This window comes from Gorilla gorilla, chromosome 1 (assembly GCF_029281585.2).
Source record: "Gorilla gorilla gorilla isolate KB3781 chromosome 1, NHGRI_mGorGor1-v2.1_pri, whole genome shotgun sequence".
Classification (NCBI taxonomy): Eukaryota; Metazoa; Chordata; class Mammalia; order Primates; family Hominidae; genus Gorilla; species Gorilla gorilla.
Genome location: NC_073224.2, coordinates 94903941 through 94930759, shown reverse-complemented (window position 1 = coordinate 94930759; position 26819 = coordinate 94903941). Strand labels below are relative to the sequence as shown.

The following is a 26819-nucleotide window of genomic DNA, read 5'->3' as shown; positions in this document are numbered from 1 at the left end:
GAATTTCTTTTGCTAATGAGGAGCCTAAAAGTTCTTGATTGATTAGTAGGTAAGTGTTTTTAAAGGAATTGACATAAATTATTCAGCTGGATCCTAAAACTCAGTTACATAAATTCAGAGTTGAGGTGGGATAGGAAGAGAAGCAAAAGTAATGGTTCAAAATCGGTTTGTGTGAAAGGACTTAGGGTTTTAATTACACTGGGCTCAATATAAATAGAGTGTAATATAACTGCCAGGAAAGCCTATGCGATATTAGACTGCATCGGTAGAACAACAGTGTCTAGAACAAATGGAGGAATTATCCTTTTCCATTCTGTAGTGGTCATACTACCTAAGAAGTACTGTGGCCAATTCTGGACATTACCTCTGAGAAGCATGTTGATAGGACAGTGACCAAATATGCTAAAGGAACTTCAGACTATGCTGTAAAGAGGAGCATGTGAAAGAATCAAGAAACTATAATCTTGAAAAAGAAAGCCTGGGGTAAGGGGGATGTTAGATGTCTTTGGACATTAGAAGAAGGCTTACTTAGACTTGTTCTGGATAGCCACAGAATCCAGAACTAGTATCAAAAGGTGGAAGTTTTTTTGTTTTTTGTTTTTTAAAAAGGAAGCACATTTCTAGTTAAAACAAGCGGAAACTCTTAATAATTAGGGTGGTAGAGATACTGGAGGGATCAGGGAGTGAGTACTTCCACCAAACAGGAACATTAGTATATGGATATTTCACTAATAACAATAGCGGGGTCAGTAGGGATTGAATTAATTGAGATTCTCTAAACTTAGGGGAAAGTTCTTAACTTTGATTTTATTCATAGCTTACTTTCATAAGTAGAATTTTTGGCACCATGCTTGAAAGAAAAAGTAAACACTTTTTTTTAAAGTTAGTTTCCTAAAGAAGAAATAAAATTTCTTAGTTATCATCACACTCTTCATTTGACTTCCCTCCCAAATTGCTATTGTTTTCTGCTTCTCTCATGTTTTCTTAAATACTCATCAGGGTGACTTTTCTTAAGTTTAGACATTCCACTAGGTCTCTTACCTCATTTGTGGCAAGGTTTATATTTATGTGTGACTGCTCAGGTAAACCTTTAGTCTGAAAGATACAACTGTGACAAAATATAGCCTCAGTTGTAGCAAAATTAAATGTTACACAATGGCTTTAATTGGTGGTACACCTTTGAAGAGTTTGCAGTATGCCCAAGTGCTACAGCATACCATGTGAGAATCACTGGGTAGCAATGATTTCTGGGGGTAAAGAATTGAGGAGAATGGAAAATATATTAAGGGATCAGAAAAATATTCTAGAGAGGTGTGTCTGCTCCCCGTTTTCCCCCAACACTGATTTCCCCAAATTTGGAGACAAACTACTATTATCTCAAAGAACCGCTTTTCCTTTAGAACCACAGGCTCCTTAACTACCCTTTTTCATTAGCCTTACTTTCCTCTTGCATTTTATCCCTCCAAATAGAATCTTTTGTGCTTCTCTAGGGAGATTCCCTTTGTGTTGAATTTTATGAGTAGTGTAAATTGTGTGGGTTGCATCATAAAACAAAGTGTGAACACACACAGTCTTATTGATGAGCCAAGTTCCTAAGCACTATTAATGAGTTAAAAGTGTTAATTAAGGCTGGGCGTAGTGGCTTACATCTGTAATCCCAGCACTTTGGGAGGCCAAGGCGGGAGGATAGCTTTAGCTCAGGAGTTTGAGACTAGCCTGGGCAACATAGTGAGACCTCATTTCTACTAAAATTAAAAAAAATAAAAATTAGCCAGATGTGGTGGCACATGCCTATAGTCTCAGCTACTCAGAGGGGCTGAGGTGGGAGGATTGCTTGAGTCCAGGAGGTCAAGGCTTCAGTGAGCTGTGATTGCGCCACTGCACTCCAGCCTGGGTGACAGAGTGAGACCCTGTCTCAAAAAAAAAAAAAAAAAAAAAAATGTTAAGTAAGTAGGCAGTATTTGCTTATATGTATATATTTTGTTGTTTTCTCCAAATGCTTATGCCTCTGAAGAGGATATACATTGATGAATGAAGATATTAGGGAGGGTACGGAGAAAGAATAGAAGTTTTTACATATAAATACAAATAGAAGTATTTTTAAAATAATTTTTTTCTTAGCTTTATCTGATAGCCTGCCTTCTGGAATTGTGAAAGGCTAACAATGAATTTGACTTTTATTCCTACTTCATTTGAAGTATTCTGTCATTGAAAACACCAGTTTGCACCATCCAGGAGGCCTTCTTATTTCAGTTATTATTGGAGTTTAAAATTTGTTTTTAGGTGTGTCGTATTTATTTCTACTTCATATATACATGTAATTATAAAGTTTTTAAAGCATATAGAACACTACTGTTGTTTAAACAGTTTATAAATAAGGTACTTTTATACTTAGAAAAATTGTTTTTGATATGTGCAGGTTACCGTGCTAAGGATTTGAAAACCTTCAGTACCCTATTTGTACTTGCTTCTATGCCTAGCATTTTTGTTACATGCATGGATCTACAAAGGAATTGTGGTTTGTTTCACAGCTGCATGTAGCAGACATATGTGTGACATATTTTTATTTCAGCTATTATTTCCTGTTTTTTATTTTCAGCATGTTGGAACAGGATTCCAGGAGAATGAACCCTAGTGTAAGCCCTGCAAATCAAAGGAGGCACCTTCTAGGATTTTCTGCTAAAGAGGCACAGGACACATCAGATGGTATCATCCAGAAAAACAGCTACAGGTAAGATGGCATGCATCTATCTTTTGGCCTAAGTGATTTAATGAAGCTGAAACAAGAGAATTATCTGTAGTATAACATTGCATCTAAATTGTTCATGTATATTTTGAGTAGTAGAACACATAAATTACTGAAACCATTAATAAATTTTACTTTTAATATTCTAAAATTAAATTTACTTTGAAACCTTTTGTAGTTTTAAAATTCCTATAGAGATGTAATCTTAAAATCTCAGTTTGTGTGCATTAACATACATATTGAAATATATACATATTATATATAATGTCTTTAATAATTATTTTATCTATCATGTGTTTATACATATAATACATCTAATATTTGTTACTGTCTCACCTGTGGATGGATATGATATGGTGGAATAACATGATTGAACCTATTTGCAGTCATTAGGTAAAATCATTTATACTCATTTATTGTGATCTTTGTTGAATCCCTCCCTTGTTGCAATTTAATAATGACTTGATAAATTTCCATATTGCTTGTCAATAGCAAAAGGCTTTAATTGTATAAAAATGCAATTTCTATATTATGTTAACTAGAAGAAGGTATAGTGGACATTTTTATAGTTTTATACTTTTTGATAAACGTTTCCCTGTGTTATTTAGAATTTGTATTAGAGCCAAATGGAGCCAGGTCCTTGACTAACAAGGCAAAGGGAGGTCACAGTATGGTAACTATTGCACAGTATAATGCTTGAAAATTATTACAGATTTGTTTACTTTTATCTCGTTAAGGATTTGTAGGTTGAGGGCAATCTTTCTTCCTGATTTTTACTGTGTTACATCCATACTGTTGAAAGATGATCACCACAATCCTGCAGGCTTGTCTCCACTTAGCCTTCCTGAAAAAACTGTTATTTTTGTGGAATACAGTATGCCAAGTCAGTGGAGGACCCGAAGGATTTTATGGCAGTAGCTGCAACGCAACATAGCAGTGATAGATGTCATAATGTTGGAAAACATAGCATTTCCTGCTTTTTTACATGCCAAAATTCATCATACTTCTTAAATATTCACCTTGATGATCTGTTAACAGTGCCCCTGAATATTGGTAGAGTTTAATAGTATCTTTAATTTTACTAAGTAATTTGTCCAGGTTTGCCCTACGTGTTCTATAATTTTGAATTCTGTTAGTGTCCACATAAGATCCATCAAAAATTAAATTTAAATCTAATAGCCTTTGGATTTGCGAGAGTTGAGATGGCTTCTTGCTAAAGAATAGAACAAGTTATGGATTGAATTCTTGAAATTACAGTTCAGGTAAGCTTTACAAGAATATTATTTATTCTGCACTAACTGCAGCAAGTAGAAGCCTTCCACATTAGCATAAGATAACATGGTGGCTCCCAGAAAGCATAGTAGTCTGATCATACTAGTTCAACCTAAAAGTCTGAATGACTTTCTGGCTGAAATTTATCAGCTTTCAGAGTAGTACATGGGATGCAAGCTATTTTTTCTCTCCCTCCTCCAAAGTCACCATTGAGTGAATAATCTGGGTTACTGGTCTTGGGGAAAAAAAAAAACAAAAAACAACCCAGGAAAGATTATGGATTCTTGATTACATGCAAGTCCTTTGAAATATTATTCAGCAACTTGAGAGATTTAAATAAATGTCAGTCCATTAATTTGATGTTCTTGCTTTTATCAGTATAAATACTGAATAAAAGATACCAAAAAATGTTTATGAAACATTTGAAAGCACCTAGTATTACTTTGTTCTGTGTTCTGAACTGAATTTTAGATGTTTTATCTATTTTCAGCCATGATACCTATGCACTTTTTTTAATGCAGCTTACTTTATGTTTCTTTTTCTAAGGAGAGCTATGAGACATAGTTCAAATAAAAAAGGAGTAGATTCTAATCCCGTAGTTTATAATATTGTATTAGCCTATCATTTAGTAATTAACTGCATATATTTTTTCAGTCATAGAAATGTGTGGTATATAAATAGTATGGCCATATAATGTTCTATCAAACTGGGACACTCTTAAGAAGGAAAGGTAGTGCTAGTTATAATTACATCAGAATACCAGTACTGCTGTCTTGGATAAATGAGAAAGGATGGTCACCCTATATAAGATGTCACCCAGAACTGATCTTTACTCCAAGAATTCTCATTAACTCTAGCTCCCTAGCACTGTCCTTTACTTTATTTACTTTAATGATTTATTTGTTGAATTTTTTTCTCTCGGCATAAAATGTTTACAAGCAGACTCGAACTCTGACTGTTCCTGGGCTAATGTTGGTCTAATTGTCTCCAGATTGTATGTTAGCTGATTTTCTCTCTCCTTTAACTCCACCCAATCCTTGTCCTGGTATTTCTCCTATCAGACTTTTTTTTTTTTTTCCCAAAGAATATTTTTGGCTGATAGAACAAAGCCAGTTAGCACAGATGTGCAGAAATCATTACTAGAGTTCAGATCACAAATATATTTTCAAAAGCAGTTTTGGACTTTTCTCATGGACTACAGTGTTTGTATTTTTCTAAGTATGCAGGCATGACTTTTAAAATAATGCGTATGTCATAGATTTATAAGAAGAGGTGTTAAGCAGCCTCCTCTTAGAGGCATTCAGATTTATCAAACACAGGACAGATACTTTTTTTCCTTCCCACTCAATGCTTCATTTTAGGCTGATCCTTTTGTGTTTGCATTCATTACCTGTGCACCAACATGTCTGTTTTATTCCAAACAACTTAAACCTACTTAACCCTTACAGCCACAAGAGAGGACATTGAGAATATTCCTGGTGCAAGTTGCAGGGAAGAATGTTCTATATATCCTCTGCTATTGTTTCTTTTCTCTCGTGTGTGGCATAAATAGATATCTCTAACTTTTAACTTGAAGTTAGCCTTCCACTCTGCCAAAGTTATTTCTGTTAAGGGGCCAGTGCTTTCTGCCATCTTACTTGCCCTTTCCTCAGCATTTGGCTGTGTGGGTCATTTGCTTCTTGAAAGACTTTCCTTTTGTGTTACTATGGTTTTTTAGTTTCCTTTTTTTATTGGCTGCTGCTTCACAGTAATCTTTGTGGGCTCTTTTTTTACCCAACTCTCAAGGTTTGGAACTGTAAACTTTTTTTATTTTCTTTCTGTCTAGGTGACTCATCCATAATTTCATGCACAGTTCATATCTGTATGTCCTGACGACTCTCAAATTTATGTTTTTAGTCCAGACTTCTCTTCTGAGTCTCCAGAGTCACATATCCAATAGTCTCTTTGACATCTCTGTTTTAACATTTCAAACTTAACATGTGCACTGTGGAACTCAGTTCCTCTCCCTGTTTTACTTCCAACCAATTTTCTACAACTGTGTTTTTTCCTTTCCATTGCTTAAGCCAGAAATCCTGATTCCTGTCTTTCAACAAGTGTTGTTGATACTCTTCCCCAAAATTGTCTCGAATTGGTCCATTCCTCTCCGTCTCTGCTGCCACAAACCTAGTCCATGCCATCATCAGTTCTTGCCAGGATTGCCATAGCTCTTTCCTAATCAGTGTCTCAGCTTCCCCTTTTGCCTCTATTGAGTCCATTTTTGGTACCATGGCAAGGTATGAATGTAAATTGAAATATATCACTTCTTTATTTGAAACACTTTTATGACTTCTTATTACATTTAGTAATTCCTTATTATGACCTGGTCTTTTATTATGACCTTATTATGATTCCTTTCCAGCCTCATCCTGTTCCCTCTCTACCTCCCCACTTGCTTGCAACTCTTCAGCCAGTGGTCTTTTTAAAGTTCTTTGAGCCCACCTTTCCCCCACCTGCCTCTTTTATGCCTAGAACGCTCTTACCCCAGTTTCTATAGAGGCGGCGTCTTCTCATCATTTAGGCCTTGATGTAACTACCATCTCCTTCTCGGACCATTTTATCTAAAGTATATACTACCATTGCTTTTCCATTTCAACCATTTGTTTGTTTCTTTCATAGCACTTACCAGAGTTCGGATTATTTTATGCATTTATTTTCTTCTATTTGGTCCATCTTCCCCATTAAGGTCTTTGGGGACAGAAACTTTGATTCTCTCATTCCCTACTGGATTCTCAGCACCTAGCACAATACCTGGTGCACAGTTGGTATGCAGCAAGTATTTGTTGAATGAATAAATGAAAAGTGTGAGTCTCACTATGTTCAGTTTTATATGTTTACATGTTTTCTTTTGAGATATTAGCATATCTAGTTTTCTAAATCCAGATCATCCTATATAAAGAAATTCAAGAGAGATGCAAGTTTTGTTACTGAGAGAGATTAAGATTGCAGACTGAAGAGCATAAATAGCAGTAATATCCCCATCTCAAATTCTAACTTTCAACTCCAGTTTTGCTCCCTACGTCACACCTTGGATATGAATTCACATGATCTACATCAGTGCGATGGCTAGGAAAGTATATGTTTTTGAAGCAAATGGAGTAACTAGTTAATGTCAGTCACTCTGTTGTTTTATTAGTGATTCACATTCTTCCATGATCCCATAGTTTATATTCGGCTTTTCAACTCTTTCACTTTTCTCCTGCCAAGCATTTTGTGTCTCACCCTATCCTTAACACACACACACACACACACACACCCCTACCTGTTTTACAGATACTATCCAGTTTTATTATCATAGAATTGTGAATGACCCCTAAACTTTAGTCTGGTCACATAATACCAGTTGATTTTCCCCTCAATTACCCCGTTACTATGTTACTACCTCTGTACCAGCGGCATTGTGCATGTCTTAAGCTCATTGAAGACATGATGAACCATGTGTTATTGTATCGCTTATTCCAAATTAATTGCTCAATAAATGGTGACTAGACAAATGTGAATTACCATCCTGTCTCTGTAGAAAATCAGAAAATGACATTTCATGTAAAATAAGGTTTTGTATTTTATACTTTATCTTGCAGTATATTCTGTTTACTATATTTTTGTTTCCGTGAAAAGTTAACACTAATGATGATTTTCTTATAGCAAACTTCTTAGGAATTTAAGACACAAGGAAACAAATTTTGTGCATCCATGTTTCAGATATGATCATTCTGTTTCAAATGACAAAGCCCTGATGGTGCTAACTGAAGAACCATTGCTTTACATTCCTCCACCTCCTTGTCAGCCCCTAATTAACACAACAGAGTCTCTCAGGTGAGTGTTGTAGATTATTGCAGAAACATCTGAGTTGGTTCCCATGTTTAGTTTTGGAACCTAGACAAGTAATTGGTCAGGTTCACTAAGTGACTGAGACAATCTCTGAATTATTTGTGGATAACTGTAGGCGTATTAGTTGTCAGTTTCTCCACCAACCTCATGGAGATGGTGATGGGTCTATTTTATGTGATAGTTGCTTACTTAAATATGTCTTCTTTAAAAACTACAGAATGAAATTAATATTAAAATTTCAGGGTGTTAGGCTTACAGTTGGTAACATTCATAGCAGAAAGTACCTTTTTCTTCCAATTAGGAAGATAATAATTTGTGGGTATGTGATTCTGGAGATACTTTACCATTAGTACACACTTCTTTATCAATTTTTCCCTTGAATTTTTTTTTCCTGTGATTTTGGACCTTATCCTTAAAACCTCAAAAACTACCTCAGGTTTTTTGTGATATGTAGTAATCAACTACAGTTAAACATAGTTTAACATCTTCACAGCTGCTGTAAAAAGTAAGCAAAATAAGGGAAGTTATATATGAGCTATGCTTTTATTTCGTGTGTTGAAAAATTTGAATTTTTTTTTACCCCAGGCAATTGAGTTCATTCTTTTTCTTCTCCCAAAAGAACTTGATTTTCAAGAGGTTTTAATGCATCTATTTGTTGTTTGGGGTCCTATGACTTGTTAAGTTCTCTACAATGTGTCTCAAATGTTTGTGTTTATATAGCCCAAGAACAGAAATAGGAAATACTTTTTATTTTGTTTTGTTTTATTTTATTTTATTTTTAGACAGGGTCTTGCTCTGTTGCTCAGGCTGGTGTGCAGTGGCTGGATCATAGCACACCGCTTCCCCAAACTCCCAGGCTCAAGTGATCCTCTTGCCTTCGCCTCCTGAGTAGCTGGGACTACAGGCACATGCCACCATGCCCAGTTAATTTTTTAAAAAAATTTTCTGTAGAGACAGGGTCTCACTGTGTTGCCCAGGCTGATCTCAAAGTCCTGGGCTCAAGCAATCTTCCCACCCCAGCCTCCCAAAGTGCTAGGATTACAGGTGTAAGCCACCGTGCCTGGCAAGGAAATACTTTTTTTTGGTGGAAAAACCTTAGCATCCAGTGTTTATATTTGGGAGGTATTTCGCTGTAGTTTTCTTTGAATTTTGAATGCATGGTTGACAGATTTACCATGTAAAAATACATGTCTTATTAAAAACAATGTTAAGTGTCAACTTTTTCAAATCAAAAAGCAATATTGAGTCATCAGGCACTTGGAATGCTCTTTGGAACCTACAAATGATTAGATTCATTTCCACCCACAGGGTGAAACATTCATTTCTATGTTTAATTAATTTCTATGTTTAATTAATTAAACTATATTTTATAGGCTAAATCATGAACTTCGAGGATGGGTTCATAGACATGAAGTAGAAAGGACCAAGTCAAGAAGAATGACAAATAATCAACAGAAAACCCGTATTCTTCAGGTATGTTTCTGCTTGTCTTTGAACAATAGTTGGCATATTTGTTGGAAGGCTTCTCCCAGCTGGGTTGCTGTCTTCCCTAGAAGGTTTGGTAAACTCGAGCTTTAGCCTATTCCCACTGTCTCCTGCTGCTTCTGATGCAGCTATCATTGCCACTGAAGTCCTCCTCCCAGGTTTTATAGCACTAGTTTAGGTTTTATAGTATTAGTAGTTCCCTGATCAGGCATGGTGCTATTTCTTGCTCTCACCTTCAAATTTGCTTTCAAGCCAGGAGTTCCTGTGCATGGATATCTATATCAAATGTCTTTGTCACAATGGTATAATAAATAATACTGCTTATCTCCTCTTTTCTTAGAGCTTTTCAAAAAGAGAATGTTAAGACATGGGGCAGTTTGGAAATGAAGACATATCCATTTCTGAACTTAGACATTTACTACTATGGTTTAATGACAGGTCTTACTTAGAATCTGTTAAGTGGGGGTTCCATCTCAATGCTGTTTGCCACAAAACACCATTAAGTCATTCCATCATTCATCAAATATTTGTTGTTAGAATTTAGACTAGCAACTGGCATCTGCAAGTTCCCAATAATGTGCCAAGGACTGTTCTTGATCCTGAAATAAAGTAATGGGTATGATAAAGTCCCTACCTTAATGGAGCTTACACTCTAGTGCAGAGCTAAACAATAAGCAAATAAATAAATACACAAATACACTCAAAATTAGAGCTAAGTTCTCTAAAGAAACACAAAGCAGCATAGGAGGTTAGAATTTGAATTGAGAAATGAGTGACTAGACTGAGTGGTCAGGGAAGGCTTCTCTGAAGAAGTTCCACTTTAAGACAACATTGTTAAGGTAATTAATGCTAGCTGTTATAACAGCCCCAAAATCTCAGTAGCTTAATGGAATAAAATTTTTTCACTTGCACAAAATTTGACTTCACTTTCTAGGATTGCTTTTCTCTAAGCAGGGAGTAAGAGATCCAGGTTCCTTCTATTGTGTAGCCCCAACAACTTGAAATTCTTTGCTTCTTGCTTGAGATGTTAGGGAAGAAAGAGTTTGGTGGATTGTGCAAAATGTTTTAAGAATCAGGCCTGGCTTTTAGCCAATGTTTAGTTGGCTAAAACTCTGTCACTTTGCCCAAACTACTGTTAGAAAGACTGGGATCATGTATCTTCCTGTGTGCTCGAGAAGAAGACAAGGGTTTGGTGAGAACATTGCTTTTGCCATAGGCAGAAAAGTCACTGAAATAACAATGTAAATATTTAGGGGAGGCCGGGCGCGGTGGCTCACGCCTGTAATCCCAGCACTTTGGGAGGCTGAGGCGGGTGGATCACGAGGTCAGGAGATCGAGACCATCCTGGCTAACACAGTGAAACCCCGTCTCTACTGAAAAATACAAAAAGTTAGCCAGGCGTGGTGGCGGGTGCCTGTAGTCCCAGCTACTTGGGAGGCTGAGGCAGGAGAATGGCGTGAACTTGGGAGATGGAGCTTGGAGTGAGCCGAGATCGCGCAGTCCAGCCTGGGTGACAAAGCGAGACTCCGTCTAAAAAAGAAAAAAAAAAGATTTAGGGGAAAATCTGGAGAAAGAGCTTCCAGACAGAGGGAACAGCAAATGTAAAGACCCTCAGGAAGGAACATGAAGAAGCTGAGTACGACTGGAATGCAGGGGCTGAGGGGAGAGTGGTAGATGAGATTGGAGAGGCAGCAGATGTAGGCTCATAGCAAACTTCATAGGCTTTGGTGAGAACTTTGGGTTTCATCATGGGTTTGAGGGGATGCCATTGAAAGGTTTGAGTAGGGGAGTGACTTGATATGATTTATATTTTAAAAAATTAGTAGTTGCTACATAAAGTGGACCATGGTGGGGAGTATGATTGGAAGTAGGGAGACAAGTTAAGAAGCCATTTTAGTGGGCTAGGTGAGAGAAATTGTTGTGGTCCATGCTGGTGTGGTAGTCGTGAAGGTGGCAGAAAGTACCTGGATGCCAAATATATTTTGAAAGTAAAGCTGATGGAAATTGTTGATATAATGATAAATCCTATGCTTAGGTACTGGATGATTGGTGATACCATTTACTGAGACCAGTACTGGGGAAGGAGCAGTTAGAGGTGGAAGTCAAGAATTTTAAGTGCGTTAAGTTTGATATGGCTATTAGGCATTCAAGTGGAGAAGTCAAGTGGACAATCAAATATCTGGGTCTGGAGTTTAGGAGAGAGGTTGAAACTGGAAGTTTGTGGTGCTACTAGCTAGAGAGAAATAAAGAGGAAAGAAAACAGAGTGAGGTACCAAGTTCTGGGCCATCTCCAACATTACAGGCTGAAAGAGAAAGAGGAACCAGTACTTGAAAAGGAAGAAGAGTAGCTGGCCAGTAAAATAGGAGAAATTGTAGGGATAGTGGTGTCCCAAAATTCAAGCAAAGAAAGTTTTTAAAGAAGGGGATGTAACAGTTAATTACAGGGGCTAAGAGAGCTAAGAGATGCTGATTCAGATAAAGAGTGAGAAATTACTTTTGGAATTGACCATCAGAACTTGTTAGTGACCTTTGTGAAAGTTCTTTCATTGGAGTGGTGATGGCAAAAGCCAACTGAAGTGGATTCAGGGAAGTAATAATAGAGGAGGAAGTGAAGAAAATTATTTCAGGGTGATCCCTATACATGGGAATAGAGAAATGGAGTAGCTACAGGAGTCAAGAAAGAGTTTTATTTTTGGATGGGAAATATTTCACCAGGCTTACATGTTTACATGCTAATGGAAACATCTTAAACTATTTAATTATTTCCTGACTAATAGGAAGCAGTATGTGTTATGTTCTAAAGTACATTAAAAGGATAACAAGAAACATGGGTTTTTAACCATTATGGAACTGTTTTCATACATAAAATGAGGGCTAGTCTAGGTGAGCTCAAACTCTGACATTCTGAAATTCTGTAATTATCTACTGTGTGCTTCTCTTGGCCTCTCCAACTTTTTTCACCTACTATAGTAGGCAACTTCATTGGTTGTTAATACTAATAGAGGCTGCAGACAGTCATTAACAATGTCACATGTACCTCAAAGTCCCAAAGCTGCTTATTGGCATTGGAATGTGGAGCCTAGTACTTCAAAAATTCATGTCTGCCAAAGCCTACACATCAGCTGCTACCATGGTCAGAGGAAAAATGGACCCTGTCTCCCTTCTGCTTTCCACATCTGAAGCAAGTGCATCTTATTGGCAGAATCTAAATTATATCCAGAGCTCTGGTGGCAAAATAGTTTGAGCGATATAGGTTTCAGGCTCCCATCCTTTGCTACACAGAGGAAGAGCACAGGAGTCAGGAATAGATCATTGCCAGTAGGTAATCCCACACAGCTAGTATAATTAACTTAATGAAAAATTAGATTAAAATTCTTGCCCTAAATGCTTTTTTTTTTGGCCTTATCATTAGATGGAACTTGTCATGTTTTTCTTTCCTAGTCATTAAATGAATAGAGCATTTACTATGGAAGGGGTGCTTGGTATTCTTTAATCTTAAAGGAATTCCAATGCAAGAAAAAGAATTTTGTTTTAATTTTACTGTCTTTGTTCATTTGGAGATGTGTAGTTTAAAGTCTTATTTCATTCTGTGCTATTTTGGGTACACTTCTTTCTGTAGGGAGCTTACATATGCTCAGAAATGTGAGAATCTTAGCTACTATAGAAGGGAATGATGGGGAAGAATCTGTATTTGTCAGTAGTAAAGAAGTTCCTGGTTAGAGGAAGGAGAAGAATTATTCTGCTTTTGTGGTGTTGTCAATGCCAAAGCATATCAATATTTTTAAAAAATTCTGTTTCTTAGTGTAAAGAGCCTGTAACTGCTCTCCTTTTTCTTTTCTCATTTCAACCTTTTTTTCTTCCAGTTACCTCTTTCAGTTGCTAAGAGTACCCCAAACTCTTATAAAATATTCTGTAATTTTAGTGAACTGACATTTCTTTGAAATATCTGTTGTATTTAAGCATTATGTCTTATAAAATATTCTGTAATTTTAGTGAACTGACATTAAGTCTTATAAAATATTCCGTAATTTTAATGAACTGATTTCTTTGAAATATCTGTTGTATCTAAGCATTATGTCTTTGATTTGACTTGTCCTGTTTCATAGTTCTACCCTCTTCCTAGACTTTGAGTTTTTAGAAAAGGTAAAGGGGAAAATTAATGAAATACCTTTCAAAATGAAGGCAAAATAAGGACATTTTCACATAGAGAAAACCAAGGGAATTTGTCTCCAGAAGACCTGTGCTATAAGAAATGCTAAAGATATTTTTTAAAAGACTTGGGTAAATGATACCAGATAGAACCCCAGATTAGCAGGAAGGAAGAGCATCAGAATGGGCAAATATTTGGGTAAAAAGAACAGGACTTTTTAAAAAGAAACTATATTTATCTTGTGTGTGTGTATTTAAATGTCTTTAAAAGACTATTGTCTTTTTAAAGCAATAATAATAGCAATTTATTATGGGGTTTACAGCTTATATAGAAGTAAAATATAAGACAATAAGAACACAAAGTGGGGGAGGGATAAATGGAATTATACTCTTAATAAAATTTTTATGTTGTTCGAATAATATTTCAAGATTGACTGCAGTAACTGATATCAAAGTATAATCTCTAGAGGAACTACTAAAAGCTAACATAAAGAAGTACAGCTAGAGCCAGGCACGGTGGCTTGTGCCTGTAATCTCAGCTACTAGGGAGGCTGTGGCAGGAAGATTGCTTGAGTCCAGGAGTTTGAGAAGCTGCGGTGAGCTATGATCACATCATTGCTCTCCTGCCTGGGCAACAAAGCAAGACCCTGTGTCTTAAAAAGAAAAGAAAAAATATAGCTAAAAAGACAATGTAAGAAATAAAAATGGAATACTAAAAAATATGCAGTTCAATGAAAAGAAGACAGGAAAAGAGAAACACATAAAGAACAAATAGAATAAATTAAAAATGCATACCAAGATGGTAGACTTAAATCCAACCATATTAGTAGTTAAATTCAGTGGGCTAAACACATCAATTAAAAGGAAGAAATTTTCAAACTAGATTTTTTTAAAAAGGAAGGATCCAACTATATATTGTTTATAAGAAATAACACTTTAAATATGAAGATACTGACAGATGGAAAATAAAGGTGAAAAAGGATGTATGCCATGCAAACATGAAGCATTAAAAAGCTGACATGGCTATATTAATCAGAAAAAGTAGACTTCCAAACAAAGATTATTCTAAGAAACAACAAAAGAAATTTTTTATTGATAAAAGGAGCATACAAGGAAGATAAAACAATTCTAAATATGTAGGCCCCTAATAACAAACCTTCAATGTACACAAAGCAAAAAGTGACAGAACTTGAGAAAAAGATCTACAGCATAACTGGAGATTTTAACATCCTCTCATTTCTGTGTAAATGCCTCTCACATTTTTGTCAATTATGATCTTTTGCTAAACCCATATAGTTGAAAATGCAAAAGCTCATGACTAGTTTTTCAGAGGTTCCTTAGTTAATTGGTATAAATCTTGGATAGGTAAACAGAATATCTGTTTTCTGTTTGCCTGATATCTCTGTAACTTGGCTTTTCCTAAGGCCTACCCATTCCTTTCTGAGACTAGGGAAATAAGTCTGGCTTCTTTCAAACTTCTTTGCTCATTTCATATGGGCCAAAGTAGCACTAATCATTTAAAATTCACCAGCTAATCTGTTCATTTTCAACCTTATATTTATCAACTAGCTATAATTTAGTTTTGGTTTCATTTACTACTTACTGGATAACTATGCCAGTAAGTATAGTATTTTATTATTTAACTGTGTTCTTCTTTTCATTTTATTGGTGATTTTTTTCATTTGTTGTTAAACAGAACATTTATTGAACACCTACAATATACAAGACCCACATTAGATTTTTATAAAATGAGATCCTTGACTTGTTACAGAGCCAGAAGTGGGAACCCCTATATTCATCTCTGAATATTGGTTCCATCCACCAAACAAAATTGTTTCCTTTTCTTTTCTCCCTTAAACTTCTGTACATGCTTCTGTTTTAGCACTTATCGCATTGTATTGTTTTCCTATATCTGTCTTCCCAGTTAAACTGCGAGCTTCTTAAAGGCAGAAGTCAAATATTTAATTTTGTAGCTTGGGCACATGTAGGTGCTTTGATTACTGAAAGATGGATATATGGACACAGTAATGAACAAATGATTAAAAAATTATTTAAACCATTGTTTGACAGGGTAAGATTACTTTCTAATGTAATAGAACTTGGTAATATGCCCTTGAAATCTGATACCCTGACAAACCGCTTCTGAAAATCAGCTTACATAACTACCAGGGAGAATAAAAAGGCATAGTGCAAAGCAAATGCTGTGTGAAAGACAGGTTTCCAGTGTAGCATATATGGGCCACTAATGGATGTAGATTGAACTGTTCTCTTGCCAAGAGTCATCAGTAAGAACTCTTTAATGATGGCTTAGCTCATAGATGTATTTTGGCATGAAGATCTCTGTGTTTAACTCAGTAAACAATAGGATCTAGTTTCATTATGGACTTTTCATACTTCTTAGGAACTTGTCATTGGGAAGATAATTATTTTAGACAAGCATACATTGTTATATGTTCAGTAACACTTATATAGCTTGGTCATAAAATTTGTGGTGCTTGGACTAAGCTTTTGGGCTCTTTCTTTAAACTTAATGGAAAGTGCCTTAAATGCCTTAATCTCCATAAGACACTTCTCCCAGACTACAATGGACCTAAAGAGTTCTAATATCTGTCAGTGTTTAATTATATGAACTGAATATGTCAGAAATCTTAGCAGTGGAAGTTTAACAAATTTAAGTATAGAATGAACCAGTATAGGAAGATTTCATATAATTTCATGATACAGTATTAAACTTTTTTTTTTTTTTTAATATTCCAGGGTGCTCTGGAACAGGGCTCAAATTCTCAGCTGATGGCTGTTCAATACACAGAAACCACTAGTAGTATCAGGTAAGACAGTGCAGAAGCTCTTGGCCAAGGAATTTAAAATAGCTGGTATTTTAAGAAAGTTGAAATTCACACTTCCCTTTCACCTTAAATTTGTTCTCATCTATGAGTTTTATATTAGTCATATACTCTGAGATATATATATATATAACATACTACTGAGCAGTTGGAATAAAGCCAGATAATTTCAAAAGTTCAACTCTCCCAAATCCCTTAAATACAAATTTAGTCAGAATGCTGTTCCATCATAATTTTGATGAAAATCTTGAATACCCATAGCTTTCTTGCCCTTGATTTGCATCTGTTTCATGAACCTAGGGAAGGGAATGTTATTTTTTGAGTGCTCTGTACCAGGTGTCCTGCTGAGTGTTTTACATGTATTTTATCTTTAAATCCATGTAATAACTAAAAGTTTATTTTATATATAGAAAAACTGGTCAAATCATTTTTTTTTTTGTAATTTTCAGAGTCGTAAGACCTAGTGGTAGACTCAGAATTCAGATCCTAGCTGTTTTACTTACAATGCATTTTTCACTACACAATAATACTTAAGATTTTGAAAGATTTCAAAGAGAATGCTGTATCTACAGGTTTAAATGTCTTCAAAGGGAAATATAATATGGGAAGCAATATGATGCCATGGTTAAGACGCTAGCTTTATTTGCCCTGTTGGGCAGAGTTCAAATTATAACTCTACCTCTTACTTTGTGGGCTCAAGCAGATTACATGCAATTGAAGTTTTCTCATCTACAAAATGCTGGCTGCACAGAGTTGATATAATGGTTAAATTAGATAATATATTTAGAGCACTTAGCATGGTACATAAGTGCCCCCCAAAATGGTAAATGATAATGATGTGATGTTACTGACAACAGTATCACTGAAGTGAAATTTGAGGATCTCAGCTTCTATCTGTAGCTCTACCACACATTTGCAGTTCACTTATACGAATTTAACATTTACTTAGAATATACTGTGTGCCGGTGTTCTAGGCACTGAGAAAAAAATATAGATAGGTAGTAAAAATGTAAGTCAAAAGCTATTTTATTCATTATACTAATAACTGAGAATTCCTATTAAATGACAATGAGCAGCATATCAGCAATCATGAATGTTTAAAATCCTGAGATTGTATTATCCTGTTGAAATTGATAATTCAAATATATTTAAATAATAACTAATAATTCTCTGCTAACCAGAATGTATCATTCAATTACATTTATTTTAAAAATATATCAATTTTTGGATGCATGGTTATAATGGCATGGTATTTCTTCATTAGTTAAAATGTTTTAGTGAATTACAGCCAATTTTCATTATTTGTGGATTCCATATTTGCTAATTCACCTACTAAAATCTGCTAAAATGTATTTGTAACCCCTAATATTAGCAGTGCTTTTGTCATCATTTGCAAACATGCGTAGACGCTCCCTGGTGAGGCTGAGCAAGGCAGTGTTCTGCCTTTTAGTCTCAGCTATATAAACAAGGTCCTTTTCACAGTCCACATTTTTCATATTTTTGTGCTTTTTGTTGGTAATTTTGCTGTTTGAAATGGCCCCGAGGCGTATTGCTGAATTGCTGTCTAGTGTTGCTAAGCCGAAGCGGGCTGTGATGTGCTGTGTGGAGAAACTACGTATGTTAGATAAGTTTCACTCAGGCATGATTTATAGTGCAGTTGGCTGTGAGTTCAAGTTAGTGAATGAATAATATATGTTAAAGAAGGTGTCTCTAAACAGAAACACATAAATAAGGTTATATATTTATCACTTAACAGAAATATTGTAACCAGAGGCTTGCAGGAACCTAACCCTGTATTTCCCCCAGGAGAATGGTTTAGGATTCACTAATTCATTGCCGGCAGTGACTTTTTAGAACATAACTATCACAAAATAGCAAGAAGCGACTATATATTCAAAATATTGTAATCAGAAATGGCCTAGTGAACAAATGGAGTTATTTCAAAGGAAATTCTTATGACTCATTTATTACTTCCATTTAGGTCAGTCTTTTTCTCCTCTTAAGTTAATAATATTTGATTGATACATACAAGTTTTCTCTTTGAGGAAAAATGAAGCATTTTTACAGGATCGCTTTAACTCTTCCAGATATTGGTCCTAAACACTAGAAAATCCTGAACACGTTAAGAACTCTATTAGAATCATTTGACTGTATCTTTTGGGGCATGATGTGGTTTGAGGTATTATCATTTTAGTTTTTAATTTTAGTAAGGCACATACATGGTACTTTTAATATCAATGACTAGCAATTGTTGAGTGACTCCTATGGGACAGGATCCATGCTTGGCACTTGACATATATAACATCTCCAATAACAGTCCTACAAGGGTTGTATGGTTATCCTCTTTTTATTGAGGAGGAAACAGTTTGTTCATGGAGGGCAATTTCCCCAGGAGTGCCCACTTGAGAAGTGAAGCAGGAATTCTAAACCAAGTCTGTTTGTTTTCAAATCCTAAGCTTTTTCCACCTTTTTGCACAGCCTCGTAGGCAAGCATACCTTCATATATTCGACAGGGTGGTGAAAAATGACTTTTCCTCAGATTTAATTTGTATTACTAAAAAAATTAAAAATCGTTCAGACCTATGCATAAATCTCTCTATTTTCTGATACTTTCATTATTTTTACATGCTTTGCAATGTACTTGACCATCTAGTACATTTTAGAGCCTTGATTCAGAAATCAGAATTTTAGCATAAGTGAATGGGTTCTTATAAAATATCCTGATCCTTGGGCTTTACAAAATATTGTTATAAAAATTACTGCCAAAGTACAACTAATATTTTGGTTGAGAGAGATTCTTAGAATTCAGACATAGCCTTAGAATGGGAAGTATTTTGGGAAAACAGGAAACTTTTTATTTTAGTAATACCTTATATTTTTCTTACTTTAGCAGGAACTCAGGGAGTGAGCTACAAGTGTATTATGCTTCACCCAGAAGTTATCAAGACTTTTTTGAAGCCATCCGCAGAAGGGGAGACACATTTTATGTTGTGTCATTTCGAAGGGTAAGTTCATCTTGAAAGAATAGAGCAAATATTTTTGAGTGCTTGCCGTACACAAGACATTGGGCTGAATATTGTGGAAAATACAAAGATGTGAGAAATAGGAAGCAATATAAAATAAATTATGTGAGTGGAACAGTCTAAGTACTGTAATGTATGCTTTACTTTGAGCTGTTGAGTGTTATAAAGATGAACATGGAATTGGTGTCAGACTATGAGTTTGTATTTAGGAAATATAAACTACTTGTTGATTTTTATTGTTTGTAATCCTGATAGCCATGCTGTTTATAACAAAAGGAAAAGTAAAAACATAAAAATATTCTATTTAGGCTTTTCCTATTTAGGCTTTTAAACCAATTCCCATTTGGTTATTGAGAAACAGACTTCTGAAATGTAGGTTTGAGATGGATCATGGGCTGATTATTAATTGTGGAATGTTTGGATCTATGTTCCTAAGAATCTCTATTCCTCTTTTATCTCTTCTTAATTAAACATTTGGTTGGTGAAGAATGTGTTAGATAATCAGTTAGCTTATGTAAAAGTAAATGTTTATACTGGCACTTTTGAATGCTTTGAATGTTAGGCTAAATGGAAAAAATGCATAGCTATTTATATTTCATCTACTTTTTCTATAAAATGAAAATATTTTCTTCATAGAATTGCCATGTGAATATCTCTGTTAGAGTGCTGTAGGTTAACCCAGGAGCACATGAATGAATTAGAATTCCTCAGTGGTGGTTTCTATCCCAAGCTGTTTTTTCTTTCTTTCTCTCTGTTTTTAAACAAGAGAAGGGACCTCACTGTGTTGCCCAGGCTGGACTCAAACCCCTGGGCTCAAGTGATACTGAGTAGCTGGCTTTCTTTTTTTTTTTTAAGAATACACTGGGTATGGTTAGAAGTAAGTACAGTTGACCCTTGAACAACACAAGTTTGAATGAAGCAGGTCCATTTATATGTGGATTTTTCTCAACCTTAGCAGGATGCCAAACCCACTTATATGCAGGGCCAACTTTTCACACATGTAGATTCCACAGAGCTAACTGTGGGACTTGAGTATGTACAGATTTGGAGTTATACAGGCGGCTCTGTAACCAGTCCTCCACATATACAGAGGGACGAGTGTCTATATTAACAATAGAATGAGCAAATTCATTCTCTGATTATGACCACTCACTGTCACTGAAATTCTCAGTTAACTAGTTAATTCTTTTCCTAAGGTATAAATATCTAGCAGCTCAGGTTTTTAGGACCAGAGAACTTGGATACTTGAAAACTAGGGAGATCAAACATCTTATATATTTTCAGTTATTAATCAAACATGCTAAGAGATTTGGAACACTTTAGCCATAGCGTCTCATGATCACTGCCTTTTCACAAAATTCCCTGTGTTTACCTTACTCTATCAGACATAACTGGTATGTTTCTGTACAGGACCAGCCTCAAAGTTTCTTTTCAGCAGCAAGGGGGCAGCTGAGAACAATGTTTCCTGCAAGGCTCCAACTGTACTGGTCTACGAAAACAAAGTATTTCCCTTACTATTGACACAATTATGTTCAAAGTAGGAGAAAAAAAGTAAACTTTTAAGAAGATTCAGTACTATGAAGAAGAAACCTGCTGGGTGTTAAAATGATTGTGTTGAAGTATATTTTATGGAGGTTACTGTAGGAGAATGTTTTTAACACTCAAATAGTTTTTCTGAGGTTCAGGATAATTACTGTATTATTTGATCAAAACAGTGTAACAGATATTAGAAGTAACACTTGTCAAGCCATGGATTGAAGTCATGGTTAGTAATGTTTTTCTAAGGGAAGAGAACAAGTATTTTTTATAGAGAAAACAATCCTAGCTTTTTTTTTTTTTTTTTCTTTTGAGATGGATTCTCTCTCTGTTGCCCAGGCTGGAGTGCAGTGGTGCCATCTTGGCTTACTACAACCTCCACCTCCCAGGTTCAAGTGATTCTCTTGCCTCAGCCTCCTGAATAGCTGGGACTATAGCCGCGTGCCACCATGCCTGGCTAATTTTTGTGTTTTTAGTAGAGACGGGGTTTCACCGTGTTGGCTGGGATGGTCTCGATCTCCTGACCTCGTGATCCACCCGCCTCGGCCTCCCAGAGCGCTGGAATTACAGGCATGAGCCACCGCGCCCAACCAATCCTAGCTTTAAACAGACTGTATTTTTATAAAAGACAGTGAATGGCGGTTTAAAAAATATATATGCATTGCATTTTTTTGCATTTGTAAAAAGTGATTTCTCATTAGTTTGATATAAAAGTGCTGTTAGAAAATTATTGATTTCCACTCCCCCCCTAGTCCCTTGATGTTCATTCAGGAAGACTGTTAGGACTGTCTCTCACACAATTACTATTAGGAGTATGTCTAACATTCTGTTTGGATTTTTTGTTTTCAAATTACTGATTTATCACATTTTGGTGTTTTATATCAAGGAAGAGTAAAGACAAACCTGAACTGAATTAGATAATAGTAATTAAGATAACATCCTTTTTATTTCTTTTGTTTTGTTTCAATAGTAGGGAAAAGGAAGTTAATTTTATCTTGATGACTGTAAACTATGTTATGGGACAGGAATTTCATTCTTAAATACCTGGATTGTTCTTTTTGCTCTTGCTGAAATGAAAATGAAATAATAAATTACCTCATGCTTGGTCTTCTCTTTCATCTTTCAATATAAAATATTCTAACAGTTTCATTAAAAAGGTGAGTGGCATCATTTCTTGTGCAGAAGGATGTAGACTTTTTCTCCCACTTAGGTTCTTAATTTTATTGGCAGAAATTATTATAACTGATACTACATTGGAAATTCAGAAGATTCCAGAGCCCCAGGTTTCAGCTTAGCATGAACCAGACATTTATAACGAAGCCAATAAGCAAGCTATGTTATTTTATTTTATGAATGGACATGTATTTAACAAAATATTTTAATATCTAAAGATGTAGAAGTAGCCATTGACTGTTTAGTACTGTTATTTAAGCCACTGTCTCCCAAACTTACACTCCCTCACACCCTGCATTCCTGTACCTTTTAATCTCTTTACAGTTGAGCAGTTGAAATTACTTTCTCTAAAGCAGACACACTCTTGGATAACTACTGAGTTCCTGTTATAGCTCAGCAAGAAAAAATGCTTATGATCCCAGTACTCCAGACAAAGGTCCAAAGTGCTTCTGTTCTTTTGACTCTCCTTAAAGAGTTTTTACCACCAACATAGTAACCTATTCGGCTTTCTTTGCTTAGTTCCAGTTATTTGTAGCTTATTTTCCTGTAAATACTTTGCCTTTTTCTCCTCTCTTTGATTTGTTTGTTTTAGTATGATTTGGAGAGGGAGGTTGGGGAATAACTTTTTCTCAAACTTCCAAGTCACTTTGAGTGTAGAATAACTGATACATTAATAAGAAAAAAATCCAATTAAGTTTAATGCTTTTTTTGTTTGTTTGTTTGTTTGTTTTAAGAGACAAGGTCTCTGTTGCCCAGGATGGAGTGCAGTGGTACAATTATAGTTCACTTCAGCCTCCAACTCCTGAGCTCAAACAGTTCTCCTGTGTCAGTCTCCAGAGTATCTGGGACTACAGGAGAGTGCTACCACACCCAGCTAATTTTTATTTATTTTTTGTAGAGATGGGGTCTCACTTTGTTGCCCAGGCTGGTCTTGAACTCCTGGGCTCAATAATGCTTATTTTAAAAATACTTTTGTGGCCAGGTGCGGTGACTCATGCCTGTAATCCCAGCACTTTGGGAGGCCAGGCGGGCGGATCATGAGGTCAGGAGATTGGGACCATCCTGGCTAACACGGTGAAACCCCGTCTCTACTAAAAATACAAAAAAATTAGCCGGGCCTGGTGGTGGGCACCTGTAGTCCCAGCTACTCAGGAGGCTGAGGCAGGAGAATGGCGTGAACCCAGGAGGCGGAGCTTGCAGTGAGCCGAGATCGCGCCACTGCACTCCAGCCTGGGTGACAGAGTGAGACTCCATCTCAAAAAAAAAATGCTTTTGTATGATAGTCTATTTAGGGAGGGAGGGAGGAGGTTGATTAAATAATATAACAAAATTAATTCAAGAGCTAAGACAGAAACAAATACTCAGGAAAGCTCAAATAAAGTTAAGAAGATGATTTTAAAGGGGCAGAAAAGAAACATTGAGAAGAAAGATTGGGAAATGATGTTAATTTATTATTTCAATACACATTTAAATACCATCCTTACATGTAGCTGTCTCATCCACTAATATATAAGGAAAGAATTTTTTCCTGGGGCAGTTTTTCATTAAAAACAGGTTCTCTTTGAATCAGATGGCTATGAATGTCAGTTTGCCATATTATCTCTACTTGTTTAATATTTTTCTTTTGCAAATGAGATGGATGCCTACTTTGGGAACATTTTTTATTTCTATTACATTTTCTGTTTTCATTACCTGTCTCAAATTGTAAGTAAACACGTAAAGTGTCTTTTCATCAGTTTCAAATACATACATAATATTACAGAAGAGTCTGAGCTATAGCCATATGACTGCCTGAGAGATGTCTCTTTCTCCTCTCTTTCCAAGTATTTTATATATTCTAGCAATAGTACCATATTTGGGTATGCACCCCTTACTGGTCCCTTATAAAAATTATTAACACTGTCATATATATGGCATGGATTATAAGGGTAACCTTAAGTAATAGGGACTTATTGTAAGATATGTGAGATTAAAGAAGCACAGGAAACTGGCTCAGAATCCAAATAATCCCTCTGTGCTTGTGCTTCATCGGGTGGAACGTATACTAGTCTTCATGGAGAATTGGAATAGTGGTTTATTGTCATTTCTGATTTGACAACAGCTCCAGTGATTCCACTTTAGTCTTTTTTTTACACATTACTGATTCATACTCCTCAAACACAAAGATTTGATTGGGTAGTTCCGGTCACCATCTCTTATGCAGAGAATTACTATGGCAGCTTTGGCTTATGATCCACAGTTATTCATTTGTGACAAGAGAAAAACCTGGGGCCACTCTTCTGAGAAAATGACTTTGGCAGGCACTGGGAGCTTCATAAACTACTATACCACACAACCTGTTTTTTTTTTATTATTATTCTTTTTTCCCCGTTCTTAGTAAGTGTGCATTAAATTCTTTCTTGTATTGGTTCCTAATTGTTTGATCTAAAAGGCCCATCTTCTCATCTATATGATAAGCCTTTGAAGGCAGGAAATATCGTATGCTTTTGTGACTACCCCTGACACTCAGCAATGCCTACCACTGAGTGCTTACTGAACAGAATGGTTTTAGACATGATCCATTGAGAGAAGTCACAGTGATGGAAGTTTGTTGTTTTTCATAATCATTTAAAAGGTTTTTTTTACATTGTTTTGCTTAAAGAAATTGGAATCTATTTTACTGATCTAAGAAGTAATATAAGCTGTGCTGAATGCCAGTAGAAAGTTTAGTTAAAGATGATCTCTGTTTTGTCCATTTATGATTTGCACTAGCCAGATAATCGTCAGCTTATTCTTGTCTCGGAATCTAAGCTGTAGAGCTAAATAATTCACCTGAGTGTAGTGTTTAACAGCTTTCTATGTCAGTAAGTAGAACTTTGAGATACTTGCATCTTCATTTAAAATTATTTGTTGGCAGCATTTTGGAGTAGATTGTTGTTAGACCTCACTGATTTCTTTTTTGGAGAAGGGATGGGTTCTACTATTTGTACAGATTCAAGCAGTAGGAGCCAGAAACTTGAAACTTTGGAAACACTGTAGGAAATACTGTGATTATTGCAAAAAAAAAGGTTGACTAGTGATGTTATTTGTTCAAAATGTTTGCCAGAGGTTTAGTCCCACGGATGGGCATAAAAACGAATTTCAAAAATAGCAATGATATTTTCTAACTTAATACCTAGATTAATACCTAACACATGAAGAATGGCATATTTTCTTAATGCCTGTTATTTATTTCTTAGAAATTTATGTTTAGTTTATATGCATATATAAAAATTCTACATACAATTGTATGTATATATATAAAATCTTCAGAGGCAGGAGGAATTTCTTTAGTATCAAAGGAAATTCGTTTATAAAGTCTACTTCAAAAGGGTACAGCTCCTTCTTTTGTTTCTGAGACCTCAAAACTTGAGTGTACACATAGATCTTGGAGTTTGGCCATTTTCTTATCTCCACTTTCATGGCCTTTCAGCCAAATTCTAGCTGGAAAAAAATGTGAATAGATGAGTTTGGAAAGATACTTGCATTTTAGAAAAGGGTCTTATCTCAGAAGAGAGATGTTTTAAAAAACCTTCTTTTAGAAGGCTTTTTAAAATTAATTTTTAGCTTTAAAATATGTTCTCATTCAGGTCTAAAGCACATTATAAAAAAATAGAGCAGAGTTGACTGAGTACCCTAGGTTAATAAACTTAACCTAGATTTATTTAATCATTATGCCAATAATGTTCTTTTTATATGTCCATTTTCTATTTCACTTTATTATATACAAATATTAACACTTCAATGTATACTACCTTTGTAGTTTACAAACCTCTTTCACATACATAATCTTAGCAATTCCTTACATATAATCACAAGTAGTCTTAGTCCTATTTTATGGCTGAAAAAGCTGAAGCAAAGAGAGATTAAGTAGCTTATCTAAGGACACAAAAATGGTAAGCATTAGAACTAGGGCAATAATTGATGGATTCTAATTTAATACAGTGATTTTTTTTCTTTACATTGTGATGCTTTTTTCTTTATATCTGGTACTTTTAGATGTATTACAGCATATGTAAATAACAAATTAATCTAACCCTCCAAAATCAAGGTATTTCATTGAAAAATCTGCTGGACAGTTTTGGCAGATTCATTACACAACTTCAAAAATTGTTTGTTAATTACCTGATTATGTTTGTTTGTTAATTACCTGTTAATTATAATTATTGATTAAGTACTTTAATAGATTATGCTTTCATAATGCTGGAGAATAACTTAATGGTTTGAAATATTATAGTATAGCTTCAGATTTCAAGTCAGGGAATAGAATAAATAGGCCTTGAAAGTTTCTGGTTTCTTTTTAAAACAGTATCTGAAATTTCCAACATGGTGGAAAAGAAATGTCTTTGCTTTGTCTTAAAAAGGAAGTAGTTTAGCAAAAACAGAAGCTGTTTTAATTATTGGTATTCTAGAGCTTCTCATTGAAAAGAGTGGGGTTTTTGTGTGTGTAAATACATTTTATTATGGATTCTGTATATGGCATGCTAGATCTTTGAGATCAGAAGCATTTGATCTCAAACTCCTTGTTAAATGTGAGTTACTGTTGTGTGGTTTTAGAGGATTTAACTATTTGTTCTTTGTCTCTATAACATTGCTAGCTAACATAAAAACATATTTTTTACTTACACTTTTCAATCACAAAGTCTAAAATAACTTGCTTTATGTTTGAGAAACGATTGTTCAGTAGTCTGTAAGTAGACTTGTATA

General features: G+C 35.3%; 1 protein-coding gene across 5 annotated transcripts in view; it reads left to right on the top strand.

Annotated features, from left to right (window-relative positions):
• ATF6 (activating transcription factor 6) overlaps positions 1-26819 on the top strand; it is a 195783-nt gene that overhangs the window by 77355 nt on the left and 91609 nt on the right. For 2 of the 5 annotated variants that reach the window (XM_063693476.1, XM_063693481.1), the window contains exons 10-14: positions 2600-2731; positions 7700-7870; positions 9259-9358; positions 16277-16347; positions 19253-19367. In XM_063693476.1, coding sequence (XP_063549546.1) covers positions 2600-2731; positions 7700-7870; positions 9259-9358; positions 16277-16347; positions 19253-19367 — 589 coding nt within the window. The remainder of the gene's footprint in view (positions 1-2599; positions 2732-7699; positions 7871-9258; positions 9359-16276; positions 16348-19252; positions 19368-26819) is intronic. The other 3 variants (XM_019025857.4, XM_019025862.4, XM_063693478.1) reach the window with 3 other exon arrangements.